At 33.4% G+C, this 20,856-nt stretch overlaps 1 protein-coding gene across 1 annotated transcript in view; it reads left to right on the top strand.

The window, feature by feature from the left end:
- DOK6 (docking protein 6) overlaps nucleotides 1–20,856 on the top strand; it is a 681,307-nt gene that overhangs the window by 411,462 nt on the left and 248,989 nt on the right. Inside the window, exon 4 of the mRNA XM_074274156.1 lies at nucleotides 2,242–2,361. Within this exon, the coding sequence (XP_074130257.1) occupies nucleotides 2,242–2,361 (120 nt within the window). The remainder of the gene's footprint in view (nucleotides 1–2,241; nucleotides 2,362–20,856) is intronic.

Here is a 20,856-nt window from a genome sequence, read left to right as displayed (position 1 = left end):
ACATTGTTCTCCAGAATGATTGGTACAGTTCACAAGTCTAGCAATAGTGCATGAATGTCTCCCCCACCCCACCACCCAGTACTTGTCATTTTTCTTTTCTAGTATAATAGCCAATCTTAAAGTGATACATTAGAATTCTTTTAATCTGTTGTATCCTTAATTAATAGTGATCTATAGCGTTTTTCCCATGTAATCGTAATTTTGCTCTTTTCTTCTGAAAACTTCTTGCTCATAACTTTTATCAATTGGACAATGTCTTTTCTCTATAAATTGTATTAATTTCCTTATATATTTGGAAAAAAACAAGGCCTTTATCAAAGAAACTTACTCTGAATTTTTCCCTGTTTACTCCTTTCCTTCTATTTTATTTATTTATTTTTTTTGCCTGCATTGGTATGAGTTCAGCAAACCTTTCTAATTTACTAAAATCAAGATTTACATTTATTTTGTGAACTTATATATTTTTTTTATCTTGTCATAATTTTTCTCTTATCCACAACAGGAAAAAATATTCCATGCTCCCCTAACTTGCTTATGCTAGTTACCCTCTGTGACCATTTTGATCTTGTCTTGCTATACAGTGAAAAGTTAATCTATATCTGCTTTTTGTCAAATAGGTTTCCACTCTTCCCAGCAATTGTTGTCAAATGAGTTCTTTCCCCCAAAACTTGAATCTATGCATTTAGAAAACAATAGATACTGTGATAATTTACTACAATGTACTGTGTGCTTGATTAATTCCACTGATCTACCCTACTTCTTACTGTTAACAGATAGTATTATTACTATTTTGTAATATAGTGTGAAATGTACTCCTTTTAGACTACCTTCCTTCACTTTTTTTCATTGATTCCCTTGATATTCTTGACCTATTGTTCTTCCAGATGACTTCTTATTTTTTTCTAGCTCTGTAAAATAACTCTGTGGTAGGTTGATTAGTGTGAAACTAAATAAGTAAATTCATTTATGTAGAATTTTCATTTTTCTTATTTTGACAGATGATGAATTAATATTTTTATTTATTTAAATATCTTTTTTTTGTCTGAAAAATGTTTTGTAATTGTGTTCATATAGGTTTGCTTTGACAGGAAGACTCGAAAGTATTTTATAGTATTGTCTATTTTACAGTATTGGCTACAGGCATTTTAAATGACATCGTTCTTTTTCTATCTTCCTGTTGGACTTTGTTGGTAATATGTAGAATGTAGAAATGCTGGTGATTTGTGTGGGTTCATTTTATATCCTGCAACTTTACAAAGGTTGTAAATTGTCTCAATTAGTTTATTATATGTGTGCAGAAATGAATTTCTTGTTGCGCTGGAAGAATTGGATTCAGAAGGTAAAAATAACTTGGGAAGAAAAACAAAAATGCAAACAGTTTACACTCATTTCCCAGTGTTCCTTCTCTGGGTGTAGCTGATTCTGTCCATCATTGATCAATTGGAACTGAATTAGATTGTTTTTTTGTTGAAGATATCCACTTCCATCAGAATGCATCCTCACATAGTATTGTTGAAGTGTATAATGATCTCCTGGTTCTGCTCATTTAACTCAGCATCAGTTCATGTAAATCTCTCCAAGACTCTCTGTATTCATCCTGCTGGTCATTTCTTACAAAACAATAATATTCTATAACATTCATACACCATAATTTATCTAACCACTCTCCAATTTATGGGCATCCATTCATTTTCCAATTTCTAGCGACTACAAAAAGGGCTGCCACAAACATTTTGGCACACACAGGTCCTTTTCCCATCATTAGTATTTCTTTGAGATATAAGCCCAGTAATAGCACTGCTGGATCAAAGGGTATGTACAATTTGATAACTTTTGGGGCATAATTCCAGATCGCTCTCCAGAATGGTTGGATTCTTTCACAACTCCACCAACAATGTATCAGTGTCCCAGTTTTCCCACAGCCCCTCCAACATTCATCATTATATTTTCCTGTCATCTTAGTTAATCTGACAGGTGTGCAGTGGTATCTCAGAGTTGTCTTAATTTGCATTTATCTGATCAATAGTGATTTGGAAGACTTTCATATGAGTGGAAATAGTTTCAATTTCATCATCTGAAAATTGTCTGTTCATATCCTTTGACCATTTATCAGTTCGAGAATGGCTGAAATCAAATCTTCTTGAGTGTAACTCCAGTGCCTTATCTTTTGTATCACTAGTGATTGTTTCTTGATACCTTTGTACAAGACTTTTTATAATGGTCATTATTTATTATTTGTAGAACTGGAGGCTGAGGAATGGTGCAAACACCTTTGCATGGAGTGTCTAGGAACCAGACTGAATGACATAAGCCTTGGAGAACCTGATCTACTGGCTGCAGGAGTGCAGAGGGAGCAAAATGGTATGTCACTTTTCTAATGTCATTATACTAAGCCATTATGTTAGAATCTTGGACCTGAAGAAGACTGAACATTCATCTAGTGAGTTATGGCATTAGCATAGGGATTTTTAATCTGGAATCTTTTATTTTTCTTTTAAGTGTTTTAAAATATTTTGTTCAGCACCATTGTACTTAGTAACAGTAATAACATGCAATGATCAACTATGATAGACTTAACTCTTCTCAGAAATATATTGATAAAAGACAATTTCAAAAAAATTATTATGGAAAATGCCATCCACATTAAGAGAAATAACTTTGGAGTCTGAATTCAGATCAAAGCATGCTATTTTCATCTTTTTAATTTTTTTTTCTTTCTCACAGTTTTTCTCTATTGTTCTGATTCTTCTTTCACAACACAACTCTTATGGAAATATGTTTGTGTGAAACATGATTGTGTATATATATGTATGGGTGTAAAACCTATATCAGATTACTTGCTGTCTTGGGGAGGTGAAGGGAAGGAAGAAAAGGATTAAACATTTGGAATTCAACATTTTATGAAAATGAATATTAAAATTATATTTACATGTAATTGAAAAATATAATATTGAGTGCAAAAAAAATTTAATTGTATATTTTATATATATAATTTTATTATTTTAAATACATTGAATATACTTACATAAAATAGCATTTTATATTATTACAAAATTGATTTTGTTTAATGCACTTAAAATATTATTTCGGACTTCCGGCCAAGATGGCAGCATGGAGGCAGACAGCTGCTTGAGCTCCTCGTTTTCTCTCAGAACTTACTTCATGACAAGCCTCTGACTTAATGCTTGACCCAGAAAGAAATCCACAAATGATCACCAAGAGAAGACATCCTTGAAAGTTGCCAGAAAAGGTCTGTGTTTGCTCGGGGGAGGGTCAATCAGACTGGGTGCAGACTGAGGGCAGGCAGCCAGAGCAAGACAGGCAACTCACACAGCTCAGACCAGAGGGGGAGGGGTGCGATCTCTGCCATTTCTGTGAAAGGGCTTTTGCCCCAGTGTGGATGCTCTGTCTTGGCAGCAAGCCAGGAGCAGCGGAGAGGGTGTAAACACCGGAGGTGAAGATTAAAACCCTAGAAAGCCAGCGTCTCTCAGAGCCTGGCCACCCCCAACCCCCACCTGGACTGACTCGGTGCGTTCTCAGAGCCTCAGAGCGCAGACTCAGTACAGTCATTGCTGTTCTGTTAGTGGCTCTCTGCTGCCCTACCCCCAGTCTGTAGAGGAAGCCCATTAATACCATCCAGCCCCATCCCCCGCAAAACAGACCAATTGTTTCTCTTGTCAGTTTGTTTTCTTTGATTCCTACTCTGACAAAATGAACAAAAAATTCAAAAGGGCTCTAACCATTGACAGCTTCTGTGTGGAGAGGGAGCAGACTTCAAATGCTGAGGAGACTAGGAACAGACTGTCCCCAGATGTATCCCCTGGGAGGGATATAAGCTGCTCCTCAATACACAAGAACCTCATAGAGGAAATCAAAAAGGCTCTCACAAGAGAGCTAGAAGAGAAATTGGAAAAGGAAAGGGAAGCTTGGCAAGAGAGCCTGGAGAAGTCATCCCATGCATTCAAAGACAGAGTGGATAAAGAAATCAAATCATTGAGAAACAAGATTAGTGAGCTGGAAAAGGTAAACAACTCCAAGGAAAACAGGATTAGTGAGCTGGAAAAGGTAAACAACTCCAAGGAAAACAGGATTAGTGAGCTGGAAAAAGAAATCAGCTCTCTAAAAAATAAAATTGATGAAATGGAAAAAAATTCCATAGAAGATAAAAACTCAATTGGACAATTACAAAGAGATATAAAAAAAGTGAGTGAAGAAAATACATCATTGAAAATTAGACTGGAACAAGTAGAAATGAATGACTCAAGGAGAAACCAAGAGGTAGTCAAACAAAACCAGAGAAATGAAACAATTGAAAAGAATGTCAAGTACCTTACCAGAAAGACAACAGACCTGGAAAACAGATCCAGGAGAGACAATTTGAGAATAATCGGACTCCCTGAAAAATGGGAGGAAAAAAAAATCTTGGACACCATTTTCAAGGAAATTATCAAAGAGAACTGCCCAGACATTCTGGAAACAGATGGTAAAATAGACATTGAAAAAATTCATCGATCACCTACTGAAAGGGACCCTAAAATCAAAAGGCCAAGAAATATAGTGGCCAAGTTCAAGAACCATCAGACAAAGGAAAAGATATTGGAAGCTGCTAGAAAAAAGCAATTCAGATATGGAGGATCCACAATAAGGATAACCCAGGATCTAGCAGCGTCCACATTAAAAGAATGCAGGGCCTGGAACATGATATTCTGAAAGGCTAAGGAACTTGGTATGCAGCCAAAAATAACTTACCCAGCAAGAATGAGCATCGTTTTCCAGGGAAGAAGATGGACATTTAATGAAATAAATGAATTCCATCTATTTTTGATGAAAAAACCAGACCTACATAAAAGGTTTGATCTTCAAATACAGAACTCAAGAGATTTCTAAAAAGGTAAAAAGAAATCTTGAGAACTATACTTCTGTCAAAAAAATATGTAAAGAACATATGTACAATTTGTCTTAGAAACTAGAGGTGGAAAGGAGATTATATCATAAAAAAAGTGTAGAGTGGTGGTACTACATCTCATGAAGAGGCAAAGGTAACCTATTATATCTGAGAGAAAGAAAGGAGGGAGATGAACATAGCGTGTATCAATAGACATATTTGATTTATGGTGAAACTTCTTCCACTTCATTGAAAAGTGAAAGGGAAGGAGTAAGCTAAGGAGAAGGGAATACAGTAATTTCGAGGAAAAGGGGCAAAATAAGGGGAGGATCTTTAAGGTGGGGGAGGGATCCTAAAAAGGGAGGGCTGTGAAAAGCAAGTGGTGTTCACCAGTTTAATACTGGATAGGAGGGTAAAAGGGAAGGAAAGGGGAAAAGCATAAGCAGGGGTTAATAAGATGGCAAGCAATATAGAATTAGTCATTCTAACCATAAATGTGAATGGGGCAAACTGCCTCATAAAGAGGAAACAGTTAGCAGACTGGATTAAAAGTCAGAATCCTACTATATGTTGTTTACAGGAAACACACCTGAAACAGGGTGAGACATTCAAACTAAAAGTAAAAGGGTGGAGCAGAATCTATTATGCTTCAGGCAAAACCAAAAAAGCAGGAGTAGCCATCCTCATCTCAGATCAAGCAAAAACAAAAATTGATCTAATTAAAAGAGATAAGGAAGGGCATTATATCCTGCTAAAGGGCAGCATCAATAATGAAGCAGTATCAATATTAAACAATATGCACCAAGTGGTGCAGCATCTAAATTCTTAAAAGAGAAATTAAGAGAGCTGCAAGAGGAAATAGATAGCAAAACTATAATAGCGGGAGATCTCAACATTGCACTCTCAGAATTAGATAAATCAAACCACAAAATAAATAAGAAAGAAGTCAAAGAGGTAAATAGAATACTAGAAAAGTTTGATATGATAGATCTTTGGCGAAAGCTAAATGGAGACAGAAAGGAATATACTTTCTTCTCAGCAGTTCATGAAACCTATACAAAAATTGATCCTATACTAGGGCATAAAAACCTCAAAATCAAATGCAGTAAGGCAGAAATAGTAAATGCATCCTTTTCAGACCATAATGCAATCAAAATTACATTTAATAAAAAGCCAGGGGAAAATAGACCAAAAAATAATTGGAAACTAAATAATCTTATACTAAAGAATGATTGGGTAAAACAGCAAATCATAGACATAATTAATAACTTCACCCAAGAAAATGACAATAATGAGACATCATACCAAAATATGTGGGATACAGCCAAAGCAGTAATAAGGGGAAGTTTTATATCTCTACAGGCCTACTTGCATAAAATAGAGAGAGGGCCAATGAAATGGGCTTACAACTAAAATTGCTAGAAAAGGAACAAATTAAAAACCCCCAGACAAACACAAAACTTGAAATTTTAAAAATAAAAGGTGAGATTAATAAAATTGAAAGTAAAAAAACTATTGAATTAATTAATAAAACTAAGAGTTGGTTCTATGAAAAAACCAACAAAATATACAAACCCTTAGTTAAATATGCACAAATATTTTAAACATATTTCCATATTTGTCATGCTATACAAGAAAAATTAGACCAAAAATGGAAAAAAAATAGAAATAAAAAACAAGCAAGAAAACAAACAAACAAAAATAAATAAAATAAAATACTGTACTTTAAGCCACATGCAGTATCCAGAGTTCTCTCTCTGGATTCGAATTATATTTCCATCCCAAGTCTATTCTATTGTCTTAAATTACTGCATTGCCGAGAAGAGCCAAGTCAAACACAGTGTACCAACACATGATCTTCCTGTTACTTAGTACAATATTTTCTTGGTTCTGTTCACTTCACTCAGCATCAGTTCATGCAAGTTTTTCCAAACTTTTCTGAAGTTAGCCTACTCATTCTCTTATACAACAATAATATTCTACTACTTTCATATACCATGACTTATTCAACCATTTTCCAACTGAAGAGCATCCATTCAATTTTCAGTTCCTTGTCTCTACAAAAAAAAGAGCTACTACAAAACATTTTTGTACAAATGGACTGTTTTCCCTTTTTTATGATTTCTTGGGACACAATAGTGTCACTGAAGGATAAAAGGGAATGCATAGTTTGATAACCCTTTTGGCTCTCCAGAATGGTTGCATCATTTTACAACTCCACCAAGAATGCCCCACTTTTACCACATCCCCTTCAACATTTATCATTATCTTATTCTATCAACTTAGTCAATCTTAGAAATATGAAGTGGTACCTTAGAATTGTCTTAATTTGAATTTTTCTAATCAGTCGTGATTTAGAGCATTTTTTTAATATGGCTAGAAATTGTTTTAATTTCTTCATCTGAAAATTGTCTGGTCATATTCTTTGACCAATTATAAATTGATAAATAATTTGTTTTCTTATAAATTTAAACCAGTTCTCCCTCTATAGAAATGAAGCCTTTATAAGAAACAGTTGATATGAAAAATTTTCCCAGCTTTTTGTTTCTCTTTTAATCTTGTTTGCATTGGTTTTGTTTGTTCAAAACCTTTTTAAGATAATGTAATTAATGTTATGATCCTAGGTATTTTGACTCAAATCAGTTGTCTATCTCTCATGCTATGATTTCTCTCTTATAAAATGGGGGAATTGGATTACATGACCTATAGAATTCCTTTCAGATTCAAATTATTTGATTAAAGTTTTTTCAGAAGATGATTGATATAACTGTATTTTTTTTTTCATTTTTTCGTTTCATTTCAACATACAGTAGGGCCTAAAGTTTGTAGCATATAGCAAGTGTTCAATCCAATCCTGTATTTATTAAGAAACATCTATATTTATCATAAATTATTTCTCTAGAATTTAATCGGATCATAGAGATATAGTCTCATTCTTTCATGATGAGGAAACTAATTTCCAGACAGGTTTAGTGATTTGTTCAAAGTCCTATAGGTATAACAAAAGCAAGATCTGAGGCTGGCTTCTTTGAGTGCAGAGCCTAAACTCTTTTCACTGTGAGTATGGCATTGTCAACTTTGAGATATACCCAAAAAAATTATAAAAATACCTGCCTTCAAGGAGTTTACAATATTCAACTAGAAAATATAATATCAGAAAAGATTAGTATATGCATGCTGATTTGAGTATAGTAAGAGCATTAACAATTAAGGGAGCTATTAATGGTTTCCCACAGGAGATAGAAGTTGGACTTGCTATTAAAAAAAAGTTGAGGATTCCAAAAAGCAGTGGTAGAATGGAGTTCATTGTGGGCATGGAGGTAAGATTTATGAGCACAGATATCAGAGATGAAGTGATGAGTGAGAGAAGTATAAAGTACAGGCTTTATCACTGTAGTCTGATAAAGATCAGAATACACTGTTTAAATACCTGTAGTTAAAGGGAACCCCTGATGTGCAGAAGACTTTACACAATAGCAATTTGGAACTATGTCCAAAGGGCTATGAAACTGAGTGTACCCTTTGATCCAGTGATCCTGGATCCCAAAGAGATCAAGAAAAGGGAAAAGGATCCACATGTGCAAAAATGTTTGTAGCAGCCCTTTTTTGTAATGGCAAGAAACTGGAAACTGAGTGGATGCTCATCAGTTGGAGAATGGCTGAATTAAATATGGTATATGAATGTTATGGAATATTATTGTTCTATAAGAGATAACCAGCAGGATGATTTCAGAAAGTCCTGGAGAGACTTACATGGACTGATGCTAAGTGAAGTGAGTAGAATCAGAAGAACATTATACAAAGCAATAGCAAGATTATATGATGATTAACCCTGATGAACATGGCTCTTTTCAACAAGGAGGAGATTCAGGCTAGTTCCAATGGATTTGTGATAAAAAGAGCCATCTGTACCCAGTACAGATGGCTCAGTAAGGACTGAGTGTGGATCACAACATAGTATTTTTTCTTTTTTGTCTTTTGTTGTTTGTATTTTGTTTTCTTTCTCATTTTTTCCCTCGTTGACTTGATTTTCCTTGTGCAGCATGTTAATTGTGGAAGTATACATATACATATATATATAAAAGAGCTGCACATGTTTAACATATATTGGATTACTTGCCATTTAAGGGATGAGGTGGGGGAAGAGAATGAAAAAATTTGGAACACAAGGTTTTCCAAGGATGAATATTGAAAATTATTTATGCATAAGTTTTCAAAATAAAAAGCTTTAATAAAAAAAGAAGATCCTCCACAAGTACAAGTCAGGAACAAAATGAACCAAGGCAATAGTAGAGAATGACAAGTCAGTAAATAGAAAAGGACCAGAGGAGATAGGTAGGATTAGATGGAGAAGACAGAGGTAAGCTTCAAGTCACAACATCTATTTAGTTCTTCTCTATATTATATTACTTTATGATCTCATCAACTTTTATGGATTCAATTATCATCTCTATGCAGATGATTCCCAGATCTATTCTGACCTCTCTTCTGAGCTACACTCTCATATCCCCAATTGTCTCTTGGAAGTTTCTAATTCTATGTAATACCACAAGCATCTTAAGTTCAGCATTTATAAAACAGAACTCATTATCTTCTCCTTTGCATTCACCTAAGCCCTTCCTTTCCTGCAAAATTCCCTATTATTATTGGAAGCACCATCATTATCTTGCTCATCCAATCCCAGAACTTCAGGGTCATTCTCAACCTCTTCCTCCTATTCCTTCTACATATCCAAGTTTTATTGTTTCTTCTTTTATAATATCTCTCAATAGTCTGTCAACTCAAATAGACTCCCCCTTGTCCTCACACAAAAATTTTGACAGTGGGTCCTAGCTAGCCTTTATAATTGGTTCCTCTACCTTTAATTTCTCTCCACTTTTGTTCTTCAATTTATTTGACATCATTATCTTCTTATAGTACAGATCTAACCATGTTCCCCCAGGGAAAGAGCCATGTTTTGACTTAGTGGCCCCAGCACTTAGGACAGTACAATGAGAAAATAAATGCTTAATAAATTCTTGTACATTGATTGGTTGATTATAAACAAAGACCCCTGGCTAGTGGGTTCAATTAGCCATACTAAAGGGTATAAATCAAAGTATTCCCTATAACATTGTCCAAATATCTTTAGGCTGAAAACTCTCTCTATATTTTGTCTCTATTCTAAATTCTAAATTCTAAAAAAGAATATGTCTCTATATTTTCTACTTTTATTAAATTCCATATAAACAATAAGGTGGCAAGGTAATAACCACCCAGAACTGATTTTTTAATATTTTTTTAAAAATTTAGTTAGCTTTTGTGTGCTAGTTATTTTAAGAAAAATCTGGCTTTTTAAATAAAATGACAATAAGAAACTATATAGGAGTAAATCTAATACTATCTTTGTTCCTTTTTAATGTACAATGATCAAACATACACATCCCTTAATAATTAAGCCACTGGTGAATTAGTATATTGCTTTTATTTTGTGCCATTGTTGTCACAGAATAACTTTGATTCAGATTTGAGAATTGGAAAACTACATTTGTGCATAATTTTCTCTCAGCTTCAAAGAGTGAAATTCTGTTATGCTGAGAAATGTTAACATTATTTAAAATGTTTTTTCCTGGTGATTGAAAATGGCAGATTTTGTGCATGATGTAGATTTTCACATCACTTAAGAAATGGATCTTAACATATCATCTAAGACTCCATTCCAGGTGACTTTTAAAATCATCTAGTGTTTACATGGTAAACAAATATTTTGACATGTTTATTGCTTACAAAATCATGATATTTTTGTCTTTATTTATTTTAAATATGTATGTAACCAGTAAATATGAAAATTATTAATAAAGGTGCCTCTATACATAAGAATTATTAATAAAACAACTTCCTCTCTTATTCTAATTTTGCTCAATTTCCCTTTAACCACTTATATCACGCATCATTAATATAGAAAAATAGACATATGGGATCTATATTGTGAGCTATACTTTTTTTTTTTCCCCTGAGGCTGGGGTTAAGTGACTTGTCCAGAGTCACACAGCTAGGAAGTGTTAAGTGTCTGAGGCCAGATTTGAACTCGGGTCCTCCTGAATTGAGGGCTGGTGCTCTATTGTGAGCTATACTTGAAGTATAAATTCAAGTTCCTTGTTCTGTACATGTGCTTTTCTCTTTTACTTTTAAACTCTCTGCCAATACTTTCTGCTTTTCTTCTATACCTACACTTGTGTGTCTTACTTTTCAAATTCTTAGTTTGAAATATAATACTTGAATCCTGATTAATACAATATTAAGTTGTTATTAATTTTATATTATTATACTATTTAATACCATCTGCTATGTACCAGGCATTGTGTTTTACAAATATCTCATTTGGTATTCACAACAATCTTAAAAGAAAGATAGTGTTATTATTCCCATTTTATATCTTAGGAAGTTGTGATAAACAAGGTTTAAGTATGGTGAGACTTACACAGCTAGTAAATTTGAGGTCTGATTTGAATGCATTTTTCCTGACTCTAAGCCCAGCACTCTTTTGCCACATCATCTAGCTGCCTACCTATCCATTCTATTTTTCCTAAAAATACTTCTTTCCCAAAAATACTTTCTCAAAAAACTTCTCACAGTAGGAAAAAAAAATGTTATCAGTATTGATCTTGAAAGGCCCTCGAATGCAAGTTAGTCCAGTGTCTTCATGAAGAATCTGAAGCTCACGTAGTTTGAGTGACTAGTATAAAGTCAAAGAATACTAGTCATAACAAATGAGATTTAAACCCAAAACTTTTTGACTCTTGAACTATTGTTATTTTTCATTCTAATTATGGTAGTGCCACTGGAAGAATATTTCTTTTGTAGTAATGAACTTTGGTAGTAGTGAATAGTTCTAGATCACTAAAAATGCAGTACAATTTATTACCACAAGTTTTATTACTACCTGAATTTTTGAGGTGATGCCAGGAGAATATACAGTCTGATAGCTCCTCTCAAGAAAGAAAAATAAATCAAGTTCATGAAGTCCCATTACCAGAGACTAAGACACTATGTAATTGAGGGGCAGAGAAAAGGAATAGGAGAGAGGAGGAGAGAGTTCTAATAGTGACCAACTCTTTTTTTTTTTTAATTTAATAGTTTTTATTTAACAGATATATGCATGGGTAATTTTACAATATTGACAATTGCCAATCCTTTTGTTCTAATTTTTCCCCTCCTTCCCCCCTCCCCAGATGGCAGGTTGACCAATACATGTTCAATATGTTAAAGTATAAATTAAATACAATACATGTATACATGTCCAAACAATCGTTTTGCTGTACAAAAAGAATTGGACTTTGAAATAGTGTACAATTAGCCTGTGAAGGAAATCCAAAATGCAGGCAGACAAAATTAGGGGGATTGGGAATTCTATATAATGGTTCATAGTCATCTCCCAGAATTCTTTTGCTGGGTGTAGTGTAGCTGGTTCAGTTCATTACTGCTGTATTGGAACTGATTTTGTTCATCTCATTGTTGAAAATGGCTACATCCATCAGAATTGATCATCATATAGTATTGTTGTTGAAGTATACAACGATCTCCTGGTCCTACTCATTTCACTCAGCATCAGTTCATGTGAGTTTCTCCAGGCCTTTCTGAAATCATCCTGTTGGTCATTTCTTACAGAACAATAATATTCTATAACATTTATATACCACAATTTATTCAGCCATTCTCCAATTGATGGGCAACCATTCAGTTTCCAGTTTCTGGCCACTACAAAGAGGGCTGCCACAAATATTCTTGCTTAGTGACCAACTCTTCATAAGAATTGATAGAGAAGAAAGTTGAAATCTTTTAAATATGTGTAAAATAAATTATCCAAAAGCATAATAATAATAACTTTCACCATCATTCACAACCTACCTTTCCTTTAGCAGCACAGACAAAAATTGGTGTATGCTTTTGATATGAATAAGCACTGATTTTTATACTATTTTATAAAAAAGATTAAATGTATGTAAAATACATTCACTGCCCTTATAGACTCCAGTAGTATGTGAACACATAATCATAATTTTAACATTTTCATAATTGTTCACATTTTAGCTCCAAAATTGCATCCTCTCATCTAAATTTCTGGGAGCAGCTTTAAGTATAAAAGACACATTGCCACATTTTTTCAAGTGTTTTTTTTTTTTCCTGTGATGGGTTTTTAAAAAGAAAGATAAAATTTGCAGATAAGCATCTGTCAAACACTGTGTGAAAAAAATATAAAGAAAGCTAAAAATGTAAGTTTGTGGGTGGAAAAATAGCACAGCTGTCTTCATGTGGCTCTTTGAAAGGTGTGCTATTTGTTAGAATTGTATAGGCTTGGATTTGCAGGGAGTTTCTCCATGGTGAGAAAATAGCTTGTTACTTTTTTTTTTACTTTCATGGCATGAACACCAAAATGACCAGGATAAAAAAAGAAATTTTGATGAAGAATTTCTTGAGAAAAGAACAAAAAAGATTTAGTTATTAGAACTGCAAAGCTAGGCACCATATACTACAAAAATTTGCTTTCCTGTATTTTCTTCTTATCAGAGTTGTCTCCAAATGATGCAGTTTTTTTTTACTTGCTTTTTCAACAATGTGTTTTAAAGGAAACACACAGATAAAGGATAGTTAATGAATAGATGAATAATGCTCCTATTTATCCTGTAAGTATGAAAAGTAGAGAAAGCATATCTTGATGATAGCATCTTCCTTCTAGGATCTCTGTAATCTGATTCTTACTTTTCTTTCATACTATCCCTTAGCTAACAGCCTCAAGTCTATGAAGGTTTCTCTTATAATGTCTATTACAGGTCCTTGGGATTTAGGGCTAGAAAGGACTACACACATCATCAATTCCAATATTATATAATTTTACAGATGAATGATAAAAGGTCCAAAAAGGTTAATTATATTGTACAAATTACAGATAATAAGTAACGTAATTTGAATCCAATGGTGTTTCTAGTACACTGCACCAACTTACATCTTTCTTTTCATTTGTATTTCCATCACTCTAGATGAGGCTTTACCCTGTGTATGCCTAGACTAATGTAATGAAACATAGCTGTTATGTGAGACAAGAGAATTAGAAAATGTGAGTTCCAGATCTGGCGTGTTTCTAACTAGATATGTAACAATATACAAATAATTTAACTCTTCTGAGTCTCACATTCCTCTTTTGTATTATCATTGTAGCATAGATTTAGGGTTGGAAGAATCCTTAGAGATGATCTAGTCCAATACCTTCATGAGATAAATAGAAATTTAAAGTGTTACAATAGAAATTTAGAGCCAGAAATTTAATCCAGACCTAACTGTAAATAAACTTTTTCCACTCTACTATTTGCATCTCAAAATGATCTTGGGACAGCTAGGCAGTGCAGTGAATAGAGCACCAGCCCTGAATTCAGGAGGACCCTAGTTCAAATCTGGTCTCAGACACTTAATACTTCTAGCTTTGTGACCCTGGGCAAGCCACTTAAGCCTCAGGAAAAAAAAAAAAAAAAAAAAAAAGAAAATCAAAATGATCTTTTCCCTCTCTAAAATATCTATGGTTCTATCATATTTAACATGCCACGAAAATGTTTTGTGCTTTTTCACATTTACCTTACTGCTTCACTCATTTGTAATGGTTTTCCCCCTCTCAGTCTTTCCAAATAGTATTCATCCTTCAAAATATAGGTTCAGTCCTGCCTCTTCTATAAATACTTTCATAAGTATCTTATTTCTCTCCACTAAACTCTAAAAGCAATTATTGTTTGTGTATTTAACAATTAATTATATTTCTTCATATCTTCTCTTCTGTTGTACTCTAAATCTTTTGATTTTCATTTTTTCACAATTTAAACACTAACTAGATTGTAAATTTATTGAAAGTAATCTGTTTTGTGTCTCCCTCAACATCTGTAGATTATAAGACCAAATAAACACCTGTCCATTAAAAACTGTTCAAAATCACTCAAACATCCAAAACTATGTGTTGAGTCTATGCTTAGAATTCATTCTTTCCTTGGTTTTGATTCTAAGAACCTTTATCTTTTTTCAAACAGCATCTCAGAATTATTTTTTTAATATTTATATATACAGTCCCTTATATGTCATCAAAACATAAATATTTATTACTATTTTTGTGCTTCACTTTACATCATCATTCAGTTCCCAAATCTGGAGTCTATAGTCACTTAGCTAAATTATGGAATGCCAAAAGCAAGACTCTATCCTGTCCTATTGGAGTAAAAGATATATAGTCATGTCCTGAATAGCTAAAGAGAATGAGGAGGGATACCTAAGAATGGGGAATATGGAGTAGCAGTGTACATCAAGAAGAGCTTATCATATCCAGCTTAATTTAGGAATAACTGATTATAAGTAATTCAAACACTGCAATGAAATTATAGAAAGATATAATCTTTTGGAAAATAAGTTATCTATATTTATATATATATAGGAAATGGAATTCTACAAATTTCAGTTGTATAAGTAGAGCACAGGATATGATCCAGTTCCTTTCCTTGAGTGATAATACATTTTTCTTGATTATTTTCTTGACAGTCACTTCATATCAGGACTTAATTTGCAATTGTTCAGAAATGCCTAGAAGTTTCTTTAACTGTTAATTTATGAAATTTTTCCTGTCTAAATAATTGCTTTTTGAACCATTCTTCAACCATATCTAAAGTAATATTTATAGCCCTTTAAGGCAGTAATTATTATTTTGTAATTAAACTTTGTAATTAAAAAAAAACTAAAGTTCATAAAATAGATTTATTTTATTTTATCTTCATTGTGCCACTTTGGTTCCAGAAAATGGTACAATAGTTGAAAATTCTATTTACATAAATGTAGCGAGCTGTCGTCTCTAGAAGCTGCCGGATCACTCTCTGGGAAGAGATCTGCTGTGTCTTCTACTCAAATCTCTCCGACAGATTCTTCTCCCTGTAGTGAACCGTTGTCTCCAGGCAGTTGCTGTTAACTCTTGTCCTTAGAAGTGACTTCCCTTCCTGCAGAGAGCCCCGTCAAGCCTGATGCAATGCAGAGTCTTTCTTCTTGAATCCTGGCTCTGAATCTCCTCCAGCTCTTATCCTTCTCCAGGCCGAACCGCTCTCTGCGCCCAGTGCTGTCTCTTTTATCCTCCCAGAGAATGGGCGTGGGATAATGCAAGGGCTTCTGGGAAGAACCACCCCAGCCAAAATTTTCATTGGTTATAATTGGTTATAATATTGGTTATAATGGTTGGAAAAGTTCATAAAATAGATTTTAAAACCTTCATATATACAAACTGAAAATTTGGTTGGAATAATTTTTTGAATTAGTTAATAAATTCACAACCAACTTCTTAAAAGGCATTTCATATTGTTGAATTACATGATTTATTCTGTCAAAAACATAATTCTCCAAAAGTTATCATTCCTTTTTATTATACAATTTCCCTCTTTGGGGCTTTTATTTTCTCTTAGGAAAAATGTACATATATATATATATATATATATATATATATATATACATATATATATATATATATATATATATGTATATATATATATATATATATATATATATATATATGTTGCATTGGTTCAATAAAGTGCATTATTGCAGCTTGTGGTCATGCTTATTAGGTACACAAAGAACATTTTTCACCCAGGAAAGAAGATTGTATTTCTGAATCTTGACCAGAGTATTCATCATGAGAGTCAGGATAGTGGTTTCTCCTTTGATGTTTTACTGTCTTATCAGGCAAAAAACTACAATTTTCTTTTACATACTGTGATATTAGTTAAGAATAAAAAAATATGGAAATTGTTTTCAAAGGTGAAAGATAACAGTGGACTTCTGTTGAGATAAAGCTATTGACTTTACTCCTTTCTGTAATCTTCTTTATCTAATGTTGTTAGTGACTTTCATGTTTACTTAGTAGCCCACAAGGTTTATCAAGAATGGTAAGTAAACAGTAGTCAGAAGTCATAACTACAATTATTTATTCAAAAATTACTTATAATTTAAAACTATTAATATTCTATGCACTCAGAACAGTCCAAATGTCATTTTTAAATAAAATTTCATTGATATCTTTTTTTCATACACCTCCATTTTTAGTACATTCCTCCCTTTCCCATTTCTAGAGAGCCACTTTTAACAATGAAGAATTTTTTAATAGGAAAAAAAGTACAGCATAAAAAATAAATATATGAAAAAATATGAAACATATGTAATATTCCATGACTGTAGTCCTCTCAATCGCCTTACCATCCCTATGAAGAAGATATAGGAAGGGCTTTCTCATAATTTTTTTTTCTAGGAAACATCTTAAATTTAAGCCATTCCAATGTGGATTCATTATCTTTCATTTCCCTTGTCAAAGGCATCACCTTGTTTCTAGTCTCCCAGGTTCATAATATAGATTTTATTCTGATATGTCATTCTACTTCACCCCACAGAACCAATCAGCTGGCAGATCCTGCTGCCTCTGTTTTCCCAAACTCTCTCACATCTCTTGCCTTTTCTTCACTCACAAAGTTACCACTTTAGGCCTTCACCTCTTTCCCCAATTATTCCAACAGTTTAATAATTCTCTTATCTCAAAGATCTACCCACTCTAACATTCTGCTGTCAGAAACATTTTCGTTAAGTGCAGTTCTAATGTTTTGATCTTGCTACTATATAAACTAGTGGCTTCCTATTGCTTCTGAAATTACTATCTCAAATCCATTCATACATCCATATCAGGAACCCAGGCCCAATCTGGCTCTTCTATAGGTTCTTGGGGAAATTTTAAGGGGCTAAGCATCTATGTGATGCTTACAATCACCTACAGGTAATTTCCCACATAATTATCAGGTGATAACAATTAGTCAGCAACATTTAATTAAATATCATTAAATTCTCAAGGTCCTTTAGTCTAAAATATGGGTGGTTAATCTTTTCATGTTTGTCACTTTTTTGTAGAAATAGAATTCTCAGAATAGTATCTTTAATTCAAAAAATAAATATATAGTATTACAAAAATATTATAAAAGTATTAAGAAAAAAAAACTTTCAGAGAATCCTATATAAAAGACACTGGCTAAGATTTATTTCTTTTTTTTTTTTTTTTTTTTTTTTTTTTTTTTTTTTTTTTTTGGTAAGAAAAAGACTTCACTTTATTGAGCAGTACAGCCTTTGTTTTATATGATTCAGCAGGCATGATCAGTGAGCACTCTTCAATCATTATGCAGAGAACCTGCATGAGCCCCTCGTGGACAGTAAAGGAACACCAGTTGGAGGAGAGCCTACCCAGCACATCAGCTGCTGATTGCCAAGTGAGCTGTTCTGTGGGAACATCCTTGCACAGTCAGCATCTAGCTGTGACCCTCAGCTATTTCCCTGTTCACATGTAGACGTGGCAACTTCTTGTCACATCCTGAGAACAAGGAATGCCTTTCATTCCCATGGATTTGCCTCACAATCCCCCCTCCCTTTTTTTTTTTTAAAGTGCATTAGTTTTATTTCAGTAGAGATCTCCTACACATTGTTGAACAATGCGCTAAAGAAGCATCCAAAACATATGGATCCACACAATAAAATGAGTAAAATAACTGATTATGACAATCCATTGTTCAATACTCCACCATTAATTGGAGGAGTTATCAAACCAGTGTATAATTTTTTCTGCTGTCTTATTCAGGTTCAAATATGCATAAGAAGTCTTTTCGATGTCTAAAGTCAATTTGTACAGACTTTCTATATCATCTGCTATGGTATTATTGAAGAACAGATCATTTAAATGTTTTCTGATCTCATCCCCAAAGTAATCTGACCCAGATTATTTATATTGGAGATTTGTTACACATAGATTTATATATTTGTTTTTTTTTTTTTTTTTTTTGAGCTCTTATTTTTTTTTAATTTTTTTTATTATATATATATATATATATATATATATTTTTTTTTATAATATTATCCCTTGTATTCATTTTTCCAAATTACCCCCCCTCCCTTATTCCCTCCCCCCGACGACAGGCAATACCCTACATTTTACATGTGTTACAATATAGTCTAAGTACAATACATGTGTGTGAATATCATTTTCTTGTTGCACAATAAACATTAGAATCCGAAGGTACATGCAACCTGGGCAGACAGATATTAGTGCTAACAATTTACATTCCCCTCCCAGTGTTTCTTCTCTGGGTGTATCTACCTCTGTCCATCATTGATCAACTGGAAGTGAGTTGGATCTTCTTTATGTTGAAGATTTCCACTTCCATCAGAATACATCCCCATACAGTATTGTTGTTGAAGTGTACAGCGATCTTCTGGTTCTGCTCATTTCACTCAGCATCAGTTGATTTAAGTCTCTCCAACCCTCTCTGTATTCCTCTTGCTGGTCATTTCTTACTGAGCAATAATATTCCATAACTTTCATATACCACAATTTACCCAACCATTCTCCAACTGATGGATATCCATTCATCTTCCAGTTTCTAGCTACAACAAAAAGAGCTGCCACAAACATTTTGGCACATATATGTCTCTTTCCGCTCTTTAGTATTTCTTTGGGATATAATCCCAGTAGTAGCGCTGCTGGGTCAAAGGGTATGCACAGTTTGATAACTTTTTGGGCATAATTCCAGATTGCTCTCCAGAATGGCTGGATTCTTTCACAACTCCACCAGCAATGTATTAGTGTCCCAATTTCCCCACATCCCCTCCAACATTTGTCATTATTTGTTCCTGTCATCTTAGCCAATCTGACAGGTGTGTAGTGGTATCTCAGAGTGGTCTTAATTTGCATTTCTCTGATCAGTAGTGATTTGGAACACTCTTTCATGTGAGTGGATATAGTTTCAATTTCTTCCTCTGAGAATTGTCTGTTCATATCCTTTGACCATTTATCAATTGGAGAATGGTTTGGTTTCTTATAAATTATGGTCAGTTCTCTATATATTTTGGAAATGAGACCTTTGTCAGAACCTTTGTTTTTAAAAATATTTTCCCAATTTGTTACTTCCCTTCTAATCTTGTTTGCATTAGTATTATTTGTACAGAAACTTTTTAGTTTGATGTAATCAAAATCTTCTATTTTGTGATCAATAATGATCTCTAGTTCTCCTCTGGTCATAAATTCCTTCCTCCTCCACAAGTCTGAGAGGTAGATTATCCTCTGTTCCTCTAATCTATTTATTATCTCCCTCTTTATGCCTAAATCATGGACCCATTTTGATCTTATCTTGGTATATGGTGTTAAGTGTGGATCCATATCTAATTTCTGCCATACTAATTTCCAGTTTTCCCAACAGTTTTTTCCGAATAATGAATTTTTATCCCTAATGTTGGAATCTTTGGGTTTGTCAAAGATTAGATTGCTATAGATGTACCCTTTTTTGTCCTTTGTATCTAATCTGTTCCACTGATCTACCGGTCTATTTCTTTGGCTAAGATTTATTTCAACAAACAAAAAATATTTGTTAAATGTTTTCCATTAAGCTAGGCAGTATGAATAAAAAAAGATAAAAAATTTGTCATTATTTTTAAGAAGTCTATTGTTTTCATGAAAAAAATAGAAGATACACAATTCAAACAAGTAATACAAAATATTTTCAAGGGGAATAGAGTGCTAAACACAAGAAAGAGGTGAGAATTAAGAAAAACATTTCATAAGAGCACCTAAACAATGTCTTTAAGATTGTTTCTGAGGAGGATATTAGGAGGGAGTTCATTCTAAATATGGTAAAGAGAGCTGAGATCTCTCCATTCAAATTTTAAAAATGGTTATTGGAATGTTAGGACAGTTTGGCTATTCAAGATAGTGTATAAAGAGGATTAAAAGAAAATAATCCTGGAAAGATGGGAGTCAAATTATGGAGATATTCAAATGTTAGATTAAAGAGTTTATATTTTATCTACAGGCAAATAGGAGCCTGTTTGATTTGGCGAATTCTTTAGAAGTCGGTTTGAATAAAAGAGTGACACTAATTATGTGGAAGTTATAT

This window comes from Sminthopsis crassicaudata, chromosome 1, assembly GCF_048593235.1.
Source record: "Sminthopsis crassicaudata isolate SCR6 chromosome 1, ASM4859323v1, whole genome shotgun sequence".
NCBI classification, from domain to species: Eukaryota; Metazoa; Chordata; class Mammalia; order Dasyuromorphia; family Dasyuridae; genus Sminthopsis; species Sminthopsis crassicaudata.
Note: the sequence above shows the minus strand (reverse complement) of the source record. Positions and strands in the feature narration are given on the sequence as shown.